This window comes from Seriola lalandi, unplaced genomic scaffold (genome assembly GCF_002814215.2).
Source record: "Seriola lalandi dorsalis isolate HSWRI2012SDOR001 ecotype SW California unplaced genomic scaffold, Sedor1 jcf7180002054835, whole genome shotgun sequence".
Lineage (NCBI taxonomy): Eukaryota > Metazoa > Chordata > Actinopteri > Carangiformes > Carangidae > Seriola > Seriola lalandi.
The window spans coordinates 527,313-547,559 of NW_019525388.1; the positions used below are offsets into that span (position 1 = coordinate 527,313).

Here is a 20,247-nt window from a genome sequence, read left to right on the forward strand (position 1 = left end):
CAGCAAAGCGTGATTCTCATGAGACCATTACATTGAAGCCCTTCATGTTAAACATGTTGGGAAAAGAGAGTGTTTGAGAATGAGGTAAAGCATAGTGTGGCTCACTGACCTGGGCCTCAGTCCAACAACTTAACGCTTCATTACCACTGAATCCCTTAAATCCTCACCCCAATCTTCCGCTCTTCAAGAGGAATAAATAAATAAATAAACTATCTATGCATTAAGTGCACAAACGCTGTTGGATGGTACTGTTCCCCCTGCCCTAACTAAAGTTTTCGCTTTGCTTGCTGCCAAATCTTTTCAAACTGAATGACATTTGATTCTGGCATCAAGGAGTCAGTCACAGTTTACGTTATGTTTTAAATTTATGCAGTTGGCAGAAGCCCTTTGATCAGGGCCAGTCTTGGCCCATGCAGGGGCAAGTGTATTAAAATAACAATATATAAAGAGATATGATGAAGTTATTATCAGCAGAACCACCATATAAACCAACTCTCCACTGCAGATGAGTCAGCCAAATATTAACTCTAAAGTGCATGCTGAGTTTGGAAGATATTCACTGCCAAACAAGAGTTATAATAGCCTAATAGCAGTTCCATATCCGGAGCGAAGATCTTAATGGGCTAAATGTTAAATATTAGAACCAATAGATTTTCTGCAATTGCATTTTCTGCTGCTGCTTTTATTCCTCCGTCAAGAAAGTTACTTATTTGTATTTGTATGGTTTACTACATTAAAAGCCTTAAATGCCATAAGTGATAAATGTAGGTTGTCCTCTGCTTGTACCTCTCCTCAAACATTGGTTGTGTGCCAATGACTTTTATAGTCTCCAGTGTATGAAGGTTTGATTTTCTCATGCTGTTTCCTTTCCTTAAACAAGAGTACCACATGCATCAAAGTCACCCCTGCCACAGCAGAGTCCTCTTATGAATGTTGATATGCTCAATGGAGACTGCATCAGTGTCCTTGAATACAGAAGCGTTACATTATCTGTTGTAGGCAGAGGAAAAAGGTCTGCTGTCAAAATCGTATTCATCCTATATTGCTGTGTTTTTCTTCAGTCCCTGTTCCAGAGCCATTTGGTCAGCGGTCCTGTCAGTTGGTTTTTATTTATTGCCGTTACGGGTGAGGCTGTGTTGTGGCTAGTACTGTTGGAAATGATTAAGTAACTACATAATTGAGCAAAAAACAACATTTAAGAATCCAGGTGGATATTACTCTTTATCACAGTCCTCAGTGGCCGACAACTTAACAACTATTATTTTTCCCGGGGTCAACACTCACATTTATAATGAATGGCATTTTATTTTCCCCAATACATGCAAAATGAATTCCTGTGGACTGGGAGGAAAACGAGAGCCACCTGGAAGAAACCCATGCAAACACAGAGAGAACGTGCAAACTCCATATTGAAAGTGCTGGTTAAATATCCTGGGTGCTTTAAAGCCTTAGTAATTTTGATGGACCAGAGGGTTGACATGCGGGGGATGCCAACTTGGCAACAAAAAAAAAAATGTAGGGTCATCTGTCAAAAAAATGAATGTGGCTGGACTTTTTTTTTGCAGCAGTACAATGCAAAATTCATTTCCCCCCAAAAGAGTAATGTCATGTAGTGTAACATTTAAATTAAGTTTTAGGAGAGGTTGTCTTTGTTTTAAAGCAAGATGGCGGACTTCCACTAACCCCATTTAATGGCGTTTGTTAATCTTGGATAAATCACAAACTAGCTTTTTCAGACTGCATTGTTGTTTGGATTTCCAGTTCAGTATTTGTAATTCCCGTGCATCTCCAGTGTTTTTACAATGTCCAATGCAAATGTGGTGAATGTGTTAGCAAACAGCTGCTTATTTACACACCCAACAGTTACAGAGCATCAGAACATGATCATTCATTTAGAATCCAATATCCCATATTCCCTCTTTTAGCTCTGTCTTGGTCTCTACAAACTCCTGAGGGAAATATCTGGCTCTTTAGCTGCTAAACGTTCCACTATTTTCACCAGCTAGTCCCTGACTGTGTCTGTCTGCAGTTTGGTGTTGAGTAGATAGTGTACAGTGGGGTTTTTTAAAAAGCTTTTCAAATGAAAACAGCTGCTTCCTGTGGCTGAAAATGGCACTCCGACAGCGGTGAGTGAACCAAAACAGTGAAGTTGTGGGGTAGACAGCTAAACAATGAGCTGAAACTCACTGTGAAGCTCCTTGGAGCCACAGTGAGCTGCAGATTCTGGTGATGATCCTTTCACATTGTCATTACATTACTTTTTTATTAAAATATCGATAATAGCAACTTTAAGTGTTAATTCTCACTGGTTTTGCGCAACATCTTCACCTTTAGATCCCCTTGTTTTAACTGTGAAATCATTTTGGAACGTAAATAAAAAATAAAAAAAGGTTGCTTCATTTGTGCACAGGTGGGAAAAGGGGTTGATGGCTTGCAATAAAATTTTTAACTTGATACACAGGGAAAGCTCCCTGAAATCATGGCCCATTTAATCTTTGTTTTGCTGAGAAGACTTTTCACCCTCTACCCAAAGAATATACAATTACCAAGGATGCAGTGTTTTTTTCCTCCTGTTAATTAGATATTCCTGAGGTAATTTCTTCCCCGGCACCACCATTTCCAAATATCCCAAAAGGACTTCAGGGTGTTGGTGTAATGGCAGGAGAGGATGTGTCAGTGGATCAATAAAGGTGAAGTTAATATGGAAATGAGCTCCTCTTTGTAGTGGAGGCTGGGGAGTTGTTTAGTCCTTGGCGATGAGCTGAGCTCGCACATTCAATTATGTTTTGTGAGTGGAGCCTCTCTGTCCATCTGGAAAACTAAATTATGTTTAATCATATCCATTAGGTTTATGTATCCCTTGAAGAGCGAGACATTTTGCTGTTTAATCCATTCACTTAAGTCATATGTCACAATTATTATGGTATTTTTATTGTTGATAATATAGCTGAGGATATTACTCTGGAGGTCCTGGCAATTTGGTTATTGCTGAATAATGGGACATTTAATATACTTAAAAAGTCTGATGCAAGAATTCATAGACTTTGTTTCTGTGCTGCATGACCTTCAGACTATACTTCTGGGGTTTTATCCTGAACTGGTTTAGACGAATCTCAAATCTTTTAATATAGCCTAGTGTATGTACTTGATTTTTGTAGACCAGACTCATATTTTGTTCGCTGTATTAGATGTGTAGCTGTTAGCTGCAGGGCTTGATTGTTCTTTGTGGAAGTCAAGAGTAAGCACAGAAAAACCACCAGTGACTTGTCACAGGAGGTTTTTGCAGAATTTCTAATATATACTGTGAGTTTAAATATTTATTCCAGCCTCATCTCAATTGTAGTATTGGGTATGAATTATTAAGCTCCAAAGAGGCAAAGTGTTAGGAATAAATGTACTTGAAAAACCTTTAAAAATAAAAAGCAAATACAGTGCTGCAGGAATCAGACCTAAAACCTGGAAATTAGTTAGCATGTTAGCGCTACTGGTTCCCTTGTTCCAAAGTCAGTGGATTTTCTGAATGGGTTTTTGGTTAGATGAGCGAAATAAGGTCAGTGGTTAACACAAGCTTGAGACATTTCCATGTTTCATCTTATTTTCTGCAGTAATCCAAAAGCCAATAGAAAAATCCCATTGTGTTTTTGTCAAGGGAACCAGGGCGATGCTAACGTCCAGGTTGGTCTACAAAAATACGTCATCCCCAAAATGTTAACACTATATCTTAAAATCCAAAGTATGTTAAACGGCATTTAACTTTAACTGACAATACATAATGCTGACCTCGCTGGCTCTTAAGACTGTCAGTTTGACAGTAAGAGCCCAGGATAAATAAAGATGGAAGTATCATCTGTGTTTATGGATAGCAGCTGCAGACATGGCGGAGGGGGGGACTACAATGACTGCAATGACTGTTTATTTTTATCAGGGCATTAGCAGATTAGGCACTCAAACTAACAAGGTCATCAAACTCTGATGGCTGAGAGCAGCAGACCTCTGCTAAGCAGCTGGCAGAGAGAGGGGAGATTTGGTGTGTTATAGTGGGTTTCACTTTACTCCTGCTCCCTTGACATCCCTGCAGCCTGACCTATTAGTGGTTTTAATGAGCTGAAGGGCACGGAGATATAAATTGTTTAGAGATTCCCCACCAGCGCCTGCAATGTAATGACTGTGCTGTACTGTGTTGACACGTCGCCACATGTCCTTTGATTAAGCAAGTGTCTTAGGAACATTTGAGCGCTCAGTTGGCTTCTGTTGTTAGGCCAAAGTGCATCCACTGAGTCGTTTTAAACCTTTTCAAACAGCTTTTAGATTGATTTGATTCTTGCTGAAGTAGATTTATTTCCAGGTCGGCTTGTTTTTGGTAGGTTTTTCACTCCAGAAAAAGCTTCTCACGTAATTCCCTCAATTATACCGAAGTCACTTCCAGACTATAATTATCAAGCAAGTCACAGACATGCTGTGTGGATCAGAAAATAAACTGTGGTGTAACTTACCCCGCCACGTTCTTCAAGTGACCTGCCTTTTCAAGTATTTTCCCTTCTCACCAGAGAGAGTGTCGAAATGTCATGTGGTGCGAGCTACGGCATTCATTGTCCCAAAGTGTATTAAGGTGTAAAACTCTGTAGAGCTTTGAGGCTGTGGTGCAGGAACAACTGGCACTCGGTAATAGTGCACCTCACCTCCCATTAAGATAGACATGGTTCAATAGGAGCTCTGTGAGACAGCCAGCCGTAGAGGTCAATCAGAGTAGCAAGCCCCAGTGAAAGTAGCAGCATGAGGGACAACGCAGTGAGTGCAGCTCAAGCACTATCTGCAGAACAGAGCGCAGTACACTCCTTCACATCTACAGACATATTTCTACTCCCACAGCCTTGGCCTTACCCTCTGCTCCTTTATCATCTGCTGTTCTGTCTGAACAGCTAAAACTTTGAATGCAACTTGACAAGTCGTGAATGGATTTTGGAAGCTGTTCAGCAGATTCCCAACGGTTATCTGCTGACTGTAGTAGTGTAGGTATATTTAGAGGTTTTTCAGTGTTTTAATTATTTATAGCTTGCTATATTGCCCAAATTCAAGTGCATATATCACCTAGTGCTGCAATTTTGATGTTGCGTAAGTTTCTGGCACCCACATTGAAAGTGAGAAGTCTATGGGCTAAGTATAATATTCATTGTTTTCTGTTTGTTTGTGTCAGTCCACAAAACAATAGAAAGTAATTTGGCATCGTTTTGATTTTTTTTTTTTTTTTTTTTAACAAGTGTGTTCACTTATGTGTGGGTTAGGATTGTCTTTCTAATGTTTGGTGAAGGCACCACCCACAGAAGAGCGTCAACACAAGGGAAACAGACTAACAGAACATCTATAAATAGTTTGAGGTTAGGAGCTCTAGGGAAATCTCACAGCCTGAATAACAACTTGTTTTCCTTGTATAATGTGTGGGACTTGTAAAATGTCATTTGTTACTTAGCTGATAAGGTGTCTGGATAGTATGTCGAGGAGAATTTATTTTGCTCTGCTGCACTAAGCTTTTGAATTCAGGAAGGTATGTACCTGGAGTTTTAGTCACAGCTGTCAACATTATGGTGAATCGTAAACACTGAGCCCACAACACTCGGAGCTAGATTTCTTTTCCAGTCTGATCTCAAAGCCTTGGTCAAAACCACACACTTGTAAGAAGTCAAAGAGTGAATCATTGGTATTTGGGTGGGAATCTAGGTGGCTGAGCTGTTGATGACAGCCTCTCAGTGTGTTGTCAGGTTTCCCTTTGCTGTGAGATAAGATTTATGAGTATGGAGAGGGCTGGCGAGAGAGAAATCCTCATAGGCTCAGCTTAGCTTATCTGGATTTCTGCTCCCAGCACAGCCTCTCTGCCTGTCGGACGCAAGTGGGTGACCTTGACAAGAATGTGGCTTATTGTTGTAATAGATACTGTTGTTGTCAACTGACCTATGGTCAGAGTGGGAGGATGAGTAATGGGAGACAGAGAGAAAGGAAAGAGAACCGCTAAAAGAACCCAGCAGAATCAGCGTCTAGATAGGACTAAGTTCAAACCTGTCCTAGCTGATGACTGTGTAATCTTCTGACATATTCACAGTGTTAGAATGAATACTTGTACCACTATGCAGTGTTGCACTGCCAGTTAACTGCGCTGCAATATCATATGTTGCTGAGAAAATCTAGCCGCCACCCACTAACAGTGAAACCAGACTAGAGCTGCAACGACGACAAATAATTGGCAACTGTTTTGATTATTCGGTCACTGTTCAAGCAAAAATAGTGAATCAATGCTACATATTCATATGCAATTGAGAGGATTTCCTGCTTTTCCTTTTTGTTTATCATTATAAACTAATTATTTTGGGGCATTTGAGGATGTCACATCAGCTCTACTAAGCTGTCATGACGTTTCGTACACTATGATAAACAATTAATCCATTGATTAAAGATAAATCTGCAGATTAATCAAAAGTAAAAAATAGTCATTTGTTGCACTATTTTGATAATCAAATAGTCGTTTTCATCATTTCTTAGCAAAACTTTGCTCATTCCAGCTTCTCAGATGTGAGGATGTGTTGCTTTTCTTTGTTGTACATGATTGGATATATATCTGGGTGTTGGACCGTCAGACAAAACAAGCCACTGGAAGTCTGACATGTTATAGGCAAAAAGACAGTAGATCAATCTGTAATCCAAACAATCATTAGTTGCATTATTATGTGTGTATACATTATGTGTTGCTTAAACATAAAGAGTTGTTTGGTTGCTCAGTTGCTATGTGAAGAGCTTTTAGTGCTCATGACACCCAACCCCCACCCTGTCATCAAACAAACAATACCAGGCGTAGGCTCAGGGCAGCCGGCTGGTCCAGGAAGAGGAAAGGAAGGAATTAAGTTGACAAGGTCAAGCTGACCCAAGACAAGAGAAAGTGTACCAAACCACCTGCTGTGTGTAAGCCCAGTCAGCCAACCAGGCATCCAGCTTGCCTGCCAAATCTCTGAGCTAAGCTACCTACTTTTCTTAGCAAGAAATGTAGGTAATACTTCCAATCCACAGCTACTTGTTAGCCTAAGTTGGTGGGCAGAGCTTGGCTTGAGGTAACAAGATATACCGAGGAGTTTACTTAAAGATTTAGCTTTACAGCTACTTCACTGAGTAGAAAGTGTTAACTAATTTGGATAGTTTCATGAGCTAATGACTGTTCGGATTAAGAATAACAGGTAACATTAAAGAATAACAATAAACCCATGATTGCTAGAAAGTTTGGTACAGATATTTATGGTCCGCAGAGGATGTGTCCTATGCGGTTGGATATCAGCTGACTTTCATGGGTTTGAGTAAAATTACTCAACAACTATTAAGTGGATATCCATGAAATTATGTAGAAAAATAATGAAAGTCCTGTTAGGGTTGGGCAATAATTTTCCGATCAGCCACCCTCAATCCAACAACCAGTGCTTGCCGATATATTCCTCGGGCGGGGCAAAGGAGTCCCCGCTCCCCACATGCCATTTTCAGCAAATGCAATCATGGAAGAGCTTGTTGTGAAAAGAATAAAAAATGACTTATTTGGGATTCTTTTGGTTTTAAAGCGGACACAACCGGCAAGCTAAAGGACCTCAACAAAGCAATTTGCCAACATTGCAAACGCACAGTGCCAGGAAAAGATTCTAACACAAATACACCAATCGAATACACCACCCCCCCTCGAGTGCCACTGGACAAGCCCCACTTCACCAGTCCAAAATCACTCCCAAAAAAACAACCAGCTATGGACTCGGCTGTCAGCCAATCACAGATAACCAATCGCCAATAACCAACATATGCGTCCAATCGCCCCCAACCATATCCGATCAGTCTCAGCTGTACAATTTTGGGCTTATTAGCATCCCAATGCTAAACTAGGATGGTGAACATGGTAAATGTGAGGATAGCTTGGTTACAGTCTCTTGAGTCCTGTCTGAATATGTGAAAGGGGGCATGCTCAAGCTAAAACAAGGTGTTACGTTTTTATTACTCAATAATTTTTATAATTCACCCAAAAAGCATTAAGTTCAATTCACGATTTTTTATTAGATGGGTTTTATTTTACTCACTTTACCTTTTACTCCCAAGTTTATTACTAAAATCTGGGGACACACGGACTTTGCCAACAGCATAAAATATATGAGTAGTAGTAGACAGTCAGAGAGGTTGTAAACAAACCCCCAGTTTTTACTAAATATTGGTCTAGTTTTACTTGTGCTGTTTGATAGTAGTAGTAAAAGGAGATGAGTTTTTTCCTCTGTGTGACTTTGCTTTAATAAGAAAATTAGGCCACTGCTTCATAAGTGAGCAAATTGGTAAGCTCCACTTATCTTGGCTCAGTCCTCTACCCTGCGGTCCCTTGTGCCTTCTGTCTTTTTATATCACTTTTACTTCCCATCATGTTGCTAGAAGCCGTAGGAGTCGTCTCTTGACTAATGTTTGTTGTCCTTTCATCGGGGAGTGCAGATGCCTCCACAGGTAAAGCCTCTCATGCTCTCTGAAGAGGTTTCCCTTTGAAAAAGCTTTGTGTACCTTCTTTTGCTTCAGTGCAGTCAAGGGCCTTGGTAGGATAGTAGCTCTGATTTGCAGCGTACAGCTATAATGTGTCACACTAAAAAGATATTACATTTGATTATTACTGAAATTTACAGCAAGCACGAACGCATTACTTGTCTTTGTAACAGTTAGGCTGTAATTCACAGCTGTTGCTCCGGGTTGTGAAATGAAAGTTTGCTCTTCTGCATATGAAGCTGTTGCTTTTACAGACGTTTTTCATGTTAATGTCTCATCTTTCACTGCTGTATTTCCCGAACATGGGGGTTGACTTGTATTTTAAAAGTGTTAAAAGTGTGGGCGATGTAAAGGAACAATTTTTTTTTTTTTTTTTGGCTTTCGAGATAAAATACAAATGTGTTTTACATTAATGCTACTTTCACTTTAACTCCTCTAGTCTGTCATACGAGACAATGAGTCATTTATATGCAGGGTGTAGGCTTGTAATGTTAAAGAGTCATATGGCAAACAATTTCTTCGTCACACAATAACTATTGACGGTGAGATTCTGGCTTACTCATGAGGAGATTGTAGGTCATGGGTGGCCGACTTCATCACAGCTTAGTTTCCTCTCTGTATTATTAATGTGTGGTTATGCTTTCCTGAAAGCACAATTAGCAACTAAAACCAAGAAGAGTTGCCTAGAAACTGAGTGCCTTTTGCCAGCTGGCGGTGTACAATAGATGTCAGGTGTTCCTATTTGTGTTTTCTCTTTCAGTTTCTGTGATTAGTCCGAGCTTCAAAGAGAATGACAATGTGGTTTCAGTAAAGGAATTAGGCCATTGTGCAGTGTTTGAAAACAATCGAGTGAGCTTTCAGAACTTGAAAGGGAATCCAGTCATTTTATGTCTTTTTTTTTTTTTCTGTCCCTCGGCGGATTTGAACATTTTTGTAATCAAATTAGATGAGGCTTGTGTATTTGTTTTCAATTGTAGTCTAATGCTAATAACCATGTTACTTCAATGCCCGCAATAATACGGCTCACTTTAAAAGCTACCCAGTGATGTGATTGCATGCTGATAACAAGACTTTACATTGCAGTTGTCTCCACTGGTTAGAATTGAAATGCTTCTGTTCTTAAATTCATTAAGAGATTACCAGTCTCCATATTCTTCGTATGACAGCCAAATAAAGGGTCTTGGGTCGTTTTTTTTGTTTTTTTTTTAACGTTTCTTTAGCTGGTTGTCAGTGGTGCTGAAAGAGGCACCAACCAGAGCCGGCAAGAAGTGTAATCTCCACTGGCCTCCGACCTCAGTAACTCACCAAAGATGTTCAAAGGCTTTGCCCCCGGAGTCAAAAAGAATTACATATTGAAGCGGAAACACTGAACTCAGCCAACTAATGGCACTTCTGGAAGGATTCATTTTTACTTAATAATGGACCTCTGTGTCAGGAAGAATTACATCTTCTCTTTACGAGACAGATGTTTTTTCCTTTTGATGTTGAAAATGGGGTTGAATTTGCTTTATCAAGCTGGAAGATCTATACAGTTGAATGGTTGAACAATCAACCAGTGTCAGTTTGAATCAGTTAGTCAGGACCGGAAAATTCAGGTTACTGTGATTTGGTTGCCATTTGGTTGATTCCTAGACTTTTAACATTCGCAGTAGGGCTGCAAATAACAATCATTCTCACTATCAGTTAATCTGTTATTGGTTATCTGGATGAATTGATTAGTTATTTAGTCTATAAAATATCATAAAAACTGATATCAAATATCAGTTTGCAATTATATAAAATAAAGAAGAACAGAAAATTCTTACATTGGAGGAGTGGGAACAAGCTAAGTTTTGGACTTTCTGCTTAATAAATGACTCCAACGATTATTTGATTATCAGAAAGGTGGCGGATCAATTTTCTGTTGATAGACTAATGGATTAATTGACTTATCATATCAGCTCCAAATCACAATAGCACAGTAATTCACATCAATCATAGAAAAAGTCAGATGAATGGGCAACACTGTACTTTAACTCCCCTTATTTAGCAGTTATAGGAGCATATAAACGTGTATGACGCACTGTAGTGTAGTCGTATGCAAATATAAGATTGTACTAATGTATTTGTCAACGTCTGGAGAACGTTTTATATACAGATATTGGCAATATAGTAAATGGTGCAGTAAATGTATGTAGAACTTACGTTTTGGACAAATACAGTATATTAATAGACACTTAACATACAACTACATTGTAGTGTGTTATAAACCAGTTATTAAATGTCCATTCTAAAATTAAATGTTATCAGTGAATTTATGTGCATTATCACTTCTTAATACAACAGAGATGTGTTAACAGGCACTTTGAGTTAACCACATACTCCATTGCCTTCAAGGTAGCCTACATGCATTAGCTTAATGTTATGTATTATATACATTGTTATTGTTGTGAATTATTTACATTTCATGGTCAGAGACCAAGACTATAAACCCATATCTGCGGTCAATCTCACTGACCTGGTGTGTGTTATCGGACCTGACCTCAGGACCATACATTGCTTCCAGCTAAGGTTAAACACAGGTCTCGACTTCGGTATGAAAGGGTGAACATGAATTCTGTCAGGCATGGATATCTCCCTTTAAACGGCATTGTAACCGATTATCAAACCAGTCTGACAAAAAAAAGTAAGATAAACAAAGAAGGCATGGGGGGGGGGGGGGGGGGTGCACAAAATCAGGTACACATGTAGAGAAACTCCTCATGGTGTTTTATTACAGGAACTAATGCAGAAAAAGCACCAGAAAAAGTGCGATTCTATGGTTTAGCAGTGATGTGTATTGAACTACAATTGCAGACATGATTCTGTGTGACTTGTAACAGCAGTCTCATGTGACCAGAACATGCTTTCATAATCCTGTGTTGAACATGAGGTTTGTGTATGAAAGTGATATTAGTTTGGAGATCGTCCATTTTTAGATATTAACTTTTTTATTTTCTTTTCTTTTCCTTTCTTCTTTTTTAATCATTTTAGAAATGATAATACCAGTATCACACATCACAAGGTCACAGTAAATGAATTCCACTGGACCAAATTAAATGACTAAACAAATTGGTAATGCCTTATTTTACAGGTTTGTTATTTTTTTAATAATTTCGTGAAAGTGTGCTGAAGAGAACGATGCAGTTCGGTAGTAATTACAGGAGACGATTATAGAGACAAAGTTCTCAGACTCTTATTTCGGTTAGTTCAGTTATTTAGTTTGTGTGGAGATGAATTGCTCCATTTGAAACCCCAGTGAATATTTATTACTCATTAATTTATTCCTGGAAACTTTATTTTTCATATATGATGAAGAGCATGTTTGTGTGTAGACGCACACATTTTGCATGTTTAGCTCACCTGCTGTCCTCTGAATAAATAGCTCAAGCTTGTGCTATGTTAGCATTCAGAAATAATTGGCTATACACCAACTGCTTTATTTTACCTATAACTGTTACCAAATGATATGGTTCTTTCCTTGTAACTTTTTAGGAGATTATATAGAAATAAATTGGGATATATGTACGTGTGAAATAAAACTTTATCAACTAATCTTCCAGATCATTTTTTGTGACATGTCTTTATTATAGTAAATTTAATATTAAGTAGAGTAATAGCTGTTGGCACATTTCACTGGTTCTAAGTCAGGCTAAGACACTTTTATTGCTGACTTAAGTCGAGTGTCCAACAAAGGTTCAAAGCTTAATTTGGTCAACTGTATTCAAGCCTCACACCACCCACATAAGTTTAGCCAAGACAGGTGTCTCAGTATGACACTGCAGTGTAATCCTTTCTTAATCCGTGTCCAAGCTCAGTGCTCAGTTTCTTAATCCCAACTCTAATAAACAAGTTAAAGCTGAAGTTAATGTGTCCAGTAAAAAGTGCAGCACGTGTCCGTCTGCCATGGGCGAGTTATTGTGTGATCTCTGGAAATCCAGGCAGAGTTCCCCCTCTGTCAGCACTGTGAGGTATGCTCAACACCAGTCCAAGATTCATAGGAATTTTTTGTCAGCCAGTTAAACATTATTCTTGCCAGTGTGGCTTTCTCTAGGAGTCGGCATGGGGTTTTAGTTAAGAAAAGGTTTGCGTGACATTGAAGCATTGTGGTTTTGGGGGAGATTTCAAAATCCATCTGTAAAGTCTTGCATGGAGGGAAGAAATCTTGGAATTTGGCATCGGCTGAGCGTCGGGTAGAGCCTTGTGTAATCTGGCAAGTTGTGTAGCTCAGTCGCATGTGGTTTTTCGAAACCCTGGACAAGACGTCAGGCATTTCACTATGTGGGTTTGCATTCTGCAGCCCCAGAGTGAAAGTCCTTTTGTTCACTCGTCCATTGATAGAACTTGGGAATGGAGCAGCATTGTTCATGTGCATTGTACACTGGTCCCCTTTCCACTTTCATTCTATTGTAATCAGTTTATACCATTACATAATAAATGGTTCCTTTATCGTAGAGTGGCACTAGACTGGCTCCTCACTTTTATTTGTGGCAAATGAAACAAAGTAATTCCCCTTTCCCTCTAGCATGGAAAATAAAATCAAAGCTCATCCAGGCAAAGCTATACTGGAGCTAAAATTGATTAGGTTTTTATTGATATAAATAATGAGCATCAGGAACACAAGATGGAACTGTTGTGGGAATCACCAGTATTCAGTGTTATTAAAACGATCGGAGAGTTAGGATCTTAAGGTTTGTAATCCAGGGGAATCCTTGAACTTCACTCTACCTTGACACTTCATCTGTCCTTAATTCATCCAGGTGTTATGAACGTCCTATCATTTTAAATCGAGGTTGATGGGTCATCACTGAGTAATCGAATAGTTGATTGACAGAAAATAAATCGGCAACCTTTTTGATAATCGATTGATAATTTCACTCATTGTTTTCGCAGCTCCAATGTGAAACTTTGCTAGTTTTGTCATTGTAAATTAAATTACTTCGGGTTTTGGACTGTTGGTTTGACAAAACAAGACATTAGCTGAATTTGACTTTGGGGAAAAAGTGATTTTCTGATGTTTTTTTTTTTTTTGCAGATTAGTGGATAATGAGAATAACTGACCCTAGTCTAGGCATGGCTCACTGTCTAATATAAAGTGTGCAATTGTCTGAGTGAAAGAAAATGGTAATAGCTAAATAGCTAACACTGTGGTACTTAGAACACCTTGGCTTCTGAGTGTATTGATAAGCAGAGTCCACCAGTAGATAGCCAAAAGAAAGAAGGAAATAAATACTGTGAATCTAATAATATGAGGCTACTACTCAATTTAACGATTTCAGTGTGTGAAGGAAGTTGTTTACAGGCCGTTACTATGTCACCTAACCTTGGTCTTAAAAATACCCAAAATGTCAGTTACCAAAATGTCACCACAAACAGTTTGAATACTTGAGTCAATTTAGAGGAGGCTCAGCATGAACCTGTTTGCACCTTTCACCGCTTGCTGTCACTCTGAAGGAGGGCCGGTCGCGTGTTCTTGTCTGCGGCCCACTGTGTCTCCATAAGGCCCAGGAACAGTGTGTGGTGACAGCTCGGGTGATTACCTGTCCTGTCTCATTCAGTCAGCCGGCCTGCAGCTTGGCCACATCATGCATCAGAAAGTGACAGACAGTGATTACGATGTCGTTAGACCTGACTCTCCGCTGCTCTCGGCACACATTCATTTGCTCGTCCTCTGAGCACTGGGAGAAATGTGCTATCCAAGCTCTTTTCAGTAATCCATGAAATATGAAGCTCCTGTGATGACAAGTCTTGTGCTAATATTAAATTTCAGCATGGACTAATGTTTGGTTTTCAAAGCACTCAGCTGATCACTAATTCAGATTTTTTACATTCATTGATTGATCTGTACTGTCTCTTGCAGCATAATTCATGGTGGTAATACTTTCCAATGATTAGCTTTATAAATCATGATCAATCACAGGATTTTTTTTTATAAACCTCAAATAATCAAATTGATTAGGACTAAATACAGCTGTACATTCAGTATGGCTGGGAGTGTAGTTTCATTTTGCAGATATTTGGTCAAAAACTCATCATAAGTTGGATTCATCATCTGGAAACCATGAATGTAAGTTTTGACGAGATAATTCTCAGGATAAGTTAAAAAAAGAGAACCGCTGGTGCCATTGGAGAACACGTCAGGGGATCAGCAAAGTCAGGATTCATCCTCTTTGCTCCAGACTGAAATATCTATTGGTTCAGCTGAATTTTATGGTCCTAAGTGATGGACTTAACAACCCAGCAACAGGCCAACATTTCCATCCCTAGAAGGATCAAAATTAAGCAGCAACTTTAATATGTTCAGCGATGAGCGGTTTTAGTTCTCCAGGTCGTACTTTGGAGCAGTAAGTAGATTATAACAATTATTTAAAGGGTGTACAGTCTTATAATCCAATGTGTCAATTGTTATTTTGTCTTCCAAGTCTAATTGGATCCAGCATTGGCAGCATATTCCCGAGCACTGAATGGTTTATGCCCAATTAATAAATGTGTGGTGTTGGCTGCAGCGTGGCATTCCTCCCGCAGTTCAGTGCTAATGACTTGGAGCGCTTTAATGTTGACTGCCTTGAATAAAGAGAACTAAGCCTGGTATCACTGTGGCCCTTAAATCACCATCAGTCTTCCTCTCTCCGTCTCTTTTCCGCCTACACACTTTTTCTACCTCCTGCTCTCTCTCCTTCTCTCTCCCTCACTCTTCCCCTCAGTTGCTCCCATCATCTCCCACTCCTCCTGTCCTTTTCATTTTCGTTTTCCACGTAGGCCCACTGTCTCTTCATTGCTGTCACAGTGTGTCAGAACAGGTGGAATCAATTACTGACCCTCAGCAGCCCGCTCCCTGCCACAACTAGCTCTTTAATTGAGGGAATTAATGAGTGATCAGTCTGTGAGATTATTTGTGTCATGGATCTCGCTCGTCCGTGTGTGAGGCAAGAAAGCTGGGGGAGGGATTGTTTGACCAACCCTGCATAACTAATTCTGTCCTTCCACAGAGGCAGCCAGAGCAGTTCACATGTCCCTCCCCTGCCTGCTAATCACCTCTAAGGTTGAGGAAAGACAAAAGTAGCACATTACAACACTGACTGCTGCATCGCCCTCTCTCTGATGAAATCTTCTTTTAAGGACCACTGAAATACCAGGATGTCTTTCATGCGCTCAGCACTTCTTTTTCCACTTCCTCTCATTGTGGCATCCGTTGGCTGTATCTCAACATCTGCTCTGTACATGTTTATACAGTGGTTCTGAAGTGTCTCATGTGTTTCTCTTTCTCTCTCAACCCCCACTTCTTTCTTCACAGATGGAATCTCCTGTCTCCACGCCAGCCCCTCCCCCCCTCCACCTCCTGGCCACAGTAGGCAACAGTGAGATTGCCTCGCCGTGCGAGCAGATAATGGTGCGTACACGCTCGGTAGCAGTGAACACATCCGATGTGGCCCTGGCTACCGAACCTGAGTGCTTGGGGCCCTGCGAGCCTGGTACCAGTGTCAATCTTGAAGGCATCGTGTGGCAGGAAACTGAGGACGGTAAGTCAAACTGTTTAGCGTGCTCTTTCCTGAATGTCTTCCCAGTGAAAAACTATGAGTATTGGAAGTTGGCGGAAAAGAAAAATAAGCTACAAACATATGGGATAGTTTTCTTTTTTTTTTTTTTTTGCTTTTATGTACATATCCAGTTGGTTGCATTAAGACATCAAAGAGGTATTGGTTGTTCGAGGCTTGGTGAAGTCTCAGTCGTTTAAAAACAAAAAATCTTGCTCCATACATATTTTTCCTGCTAAAATGTAATTGGATATGCCCTGACTGCCTCAGGAGCTGGTGATGGTACTAATATGTGCTTCAACTGCACACATGCTGCATAATATTGCGAACGAGAATAGTAGTTGGCAGGCAGTTCTTAGGTGGCCTTGATTTGTTTTGTGCTCGGGAGTACGCAGACGGGAGTTTGTTGCACAGAGATATCTGCTCTCAACAACAACATGCCTCATAACACAAAGCACTTTTTTTTGTTGTTTTTTTTCTTCTTCTTTTTTTTTTTTGCAAGGCTGCCAGTTGGGAATAGAGTTGGCTCCTCTTCTGCAGTGCAGTCCGAGTGAAATCTCAGACCCTCTCAGTTTTCCTCCCTTTGATGGAAACCGCATTCAGCTTACTTAATTTAAAGATGTATCACTAGCACTATCAGGTTCTGCTGGGTCTGAAAAACTGCCCTCCTTTTTCTGTTGTGCATGTGAAATAATGCAAACACCTAATCTTCAAAGCAGCTCACGCTCAGTCGCTCTGCGGGCATGCTGAGTACAAATCGCCCACACATCCACAGTGCTGCTCGTTGGTTCACTTGGAGGAACTGAAGAGAAAAGGTCCCTGCCTCATCAACATTCCCAAAGCACAGTCCCCGCTATTGAGTGGCTCCCACCCCCCCCCAAACCTTTTTTGATTTTTGCTCAGCCCTGGGCTGTGTCTGATTCACCCCTGTTCTCCTCTGTATTGCAGCTCTTTTCTGTTACCAAGCATCCAGCCAGTCACCCCTTGACTCTGTTTCCAAGCAAACTGGGAGAGAGTGAGTGCAAGGCAAAAGGTTGGGGCAGGAGAGGGGGGGGTTAGACAAGGCTACTTCTGTTAGTGACACAAACATGGCTCAGAGCCAACACCAGTACTATGTTTGTGCTCCCTCATTCTCTGCCTCCCACAGAGTGATTGACCCTCCCCCTCGCCCTGCCCCCTTCCCTTTCACCATCCAAGTCTGTCCTTTGCCTGCACTCGCTCTCTCAAAGCTGCTATTTTGGCTGAAAGAGGTAGTGGTTTGGCCTGATGGAGCTGTGTTTTCTCCTGATTCTACTCTATCTGGCTCAGTGGGGAGGAGGCTGGTGGGAGCTTTTGAGTGGTTTTAAAAGTGGTATGGTGGAGAGGAGAAGGTGTGTGGGTGTGGGTGTGGGTGTGGGTGTGTGCGTGTGCGTGGGTGTGGGTGTGGGTGTGTGCGTGTGCGTGTGTGTGTGTGTGTTGAGGGGAAAAGGGGTGGGGGGTACTCTGCAGGTGTAGCACACAGGTTGTTATGACCATCAGAGCTGTAGAGACCAGCAGGGTTTCCAGAATCCAACCCCCTTTGCTCTCTTTGAAGCCTCTTTTTATTATTTTTTTTTTTTTTTATCTCCAACGAAACCTGTATCAAGTAGTCACAGTCAAGGTAAAAAATCATGTGGTAGAGGGTGAAGAGATACATTTAGAAGTGGCCTTCATTCTTATATGGCTTTCTGTTTTTTTATTGTTATTTTTTAAGGCGTTTGAGGAGATCACAGCTTGTTAATTTCTAACAAAATCAGCTTCACTTTAGTGTTTAAAGCCAGAGACTGCAGCGCCTGAAATGTGTGCTGTTTCTGAATCCATACTAGATGTGCAACTGTTAGTTTTTGGTGTCATATAAAGAGCCATCAGTGCAGCTGGAGATATAACAGCGAATCTGGACTGAGTTTCTAAGGAGGCATTTCTCAATAGCCTCTATTGTATTGGATTTTGCACACTACATTAAACAACACAAAGATGCGTATTCCTTCTACATCATTTTAATGGTACAAGCCCTTAACAACCCACTGGCTAGTCTTAAAATGAAAGAGACCCAGATGCTGCTCACATCAAACTGCAATGCCTTTCCACTGTTTTTCCCCTAAGAGACCTGTGGGAGCAGACTTCTCTCATTGTGGGGCAACTGAACAAATGAGAACCAAATGAGGAAATCAAGCAAATCCAGGCAGAGTACCAGGGAAGAGCAACAAACAGAGGCCCCAAAGACATAGCAGAGGCATCCTGATTAGCAGTGAAGTTGAGCAGTCCCCCATTTCTCTGCATGACAAGTCTCATATAGGGCTGTTTAGGCATGCACTGCGTGTGTGCGCGTTTCATTTAGCATGCCAACCAACAGCTGCTTCATCACCTCCGCCTTTCGGCCTTGTGGGAGTAAATGAACAACAGGCTCCCAGTAATTGTCTGCGCCTCACCCGACTCACAGAGTGCCAGAGAAAGAAACAGATGAGGAGAGAGCGGGCGACAACTAACAAAAATACGATCACAGAAACTGCACCTTTGGTCAGAGCTGACAAGAGTCTTGGCTGATGAGGCCGCATAAATTTTTCATCCTGTGTAATCTGAGCACAGATGTAGCAGCGCTTTCAGCCGAATCTTCGTATCGGCAAGATTTAATCAGCAGCCTGAATGTATATGTGGATGGCTGAATGAACGAAATGATCCATAAAATCTGAAAAAACATATAAATTTGATGTGTTTTGTTCTTTGTAGGAGAAAAAAAAAAAAACGGATAATATGAGGTGAGAGAAAGTGAGTCTGTGTCATGCAGTCAGTCTGGGGGGCGAGTGGAGTGTAGACAGAAGAAAGGAGGGGCAGAGCCGTGGTATTTTAAGGCCCGGCATTGACACAAATCCCCTCAGCGCAGACAAGGCAGTGGCAGCTCCCAGGGTCGTGTCGGCAGAGCGATGGGCCAACCCCTCCCAGGCTTAGCATGCTGATACCTCCAAATGTCATCTCTAAAATGCTGGAGAAGTTTGTTGCTCTTGAAACACAGCCCAGAACGCCTTGGCTCCCGCTCCGGGGTAGAGAGAACACAGAGGGGGCCCCTTTGGCCAAACACTGCAGCTCCATGCCAGTGCAGCCCCTCCTCACTCCCCAACCCCCAAAAGGCTCACACTCACACACCGACCCTCCTGTACACAGCAGGCCATTTCCCAAGCAGGTCCCACAGCTTCTTAAGCTCCCTAATAGACAAATAATACAGGCTGTTTGTGATAAATGTTTGTCTCATGGATTATTTATGCAACACGCATTACATCACTGTAGCATTACGAGAATTGGCTTTATCACAGCAGTTAAAAGCTGTTAGGCATCCGAATAGAAGAGAGGTCAGTGTGAAACGGATATTCTTGTATAAACGTTTGAGAGATGTGGGTTTTCTTTTTTCTTTATTTCTCCAAGCCTGTCACTGAGTTGAGAAGAGGAATATTGTATGAAAGGAGCACTTGTAGCTCACTTGCCAGCTATGCTTCCTTGCTCTTTTGGAGACCACCTGTCAGTGGCCTCATTGAAATGTTTTTATAAAGCCGAGCGGTGGCTGCTCTCTGTGAACTTGCCATAGAAACTGTCCTTGAAATAAGAGTGAGCATTGTCAGGAGGCCTGCAGCTCTGTGCCAGGCCAATGAGCAAGAAGAAGATGGAGTGAAAAATCAATCACAAAGGTCCAACTTCTGTTAACAGTAGAGGACATATTGAAGGGAAAAGAACAGAAAGTGATATGCCGCCTTCTTTCTCTAGCTCCCACTCTGTAGATTTTAATTTGCCAGTTCCTTAGCCACGTTTACTTTCCACCCTGCCAAGCCAATCTTTACCCTCATCAGCGTTCACTGTGCAAGAGTGGAAGTGGCCAATTTCCAGGGAAAAACAGCCCCACGTTGTAAAGAATTCTTCCTAAGTATGTGGTTGAAATAAGACTCTGGAAGGAACTTAAGATATAGAGGACTCACCAGGAAGCTCGTCTTGTTAGCAACACATTTATTCCAAGATGGCACCTGAGCAAAAACTGCATTATTTTCTTTTTCAAGCACTTAAATGGTCTTGAAACGTAAATCATACGCCTTGAGGAACTGTAAGCTTTGTCAGTGGTTGTCATAAGATATCATGTTTTCTATACACGTCAAGGAGA

The 20,247-nt window shown here is 41.0% G+C and overlaps 1 protein-coding gene across 2 annotated transcripts in view; it reads left to right on the forward strand.

Moving 5' to 3' along the window:
- Window positions 1–20,247, forward strand: part of znf609b (zinc finger protein 609b) — a 74,043-nt gene that overhangs the window by 33,343 nt on the left and 20,453 nt on the right. For both annotated transcript variants that reach the window (XM_087179409.1, XM_087179410.1), the window contains exon 3: window positions 15,848–16,073. In XM_087179409.1, the coding sequence (XP_087035535.1) occupies window positions 15,848–16,073 (226 nt within the window). The remainder of the gene's footprint in view (window positions 1–15,847; window positions 16,074–20,247) is intronic.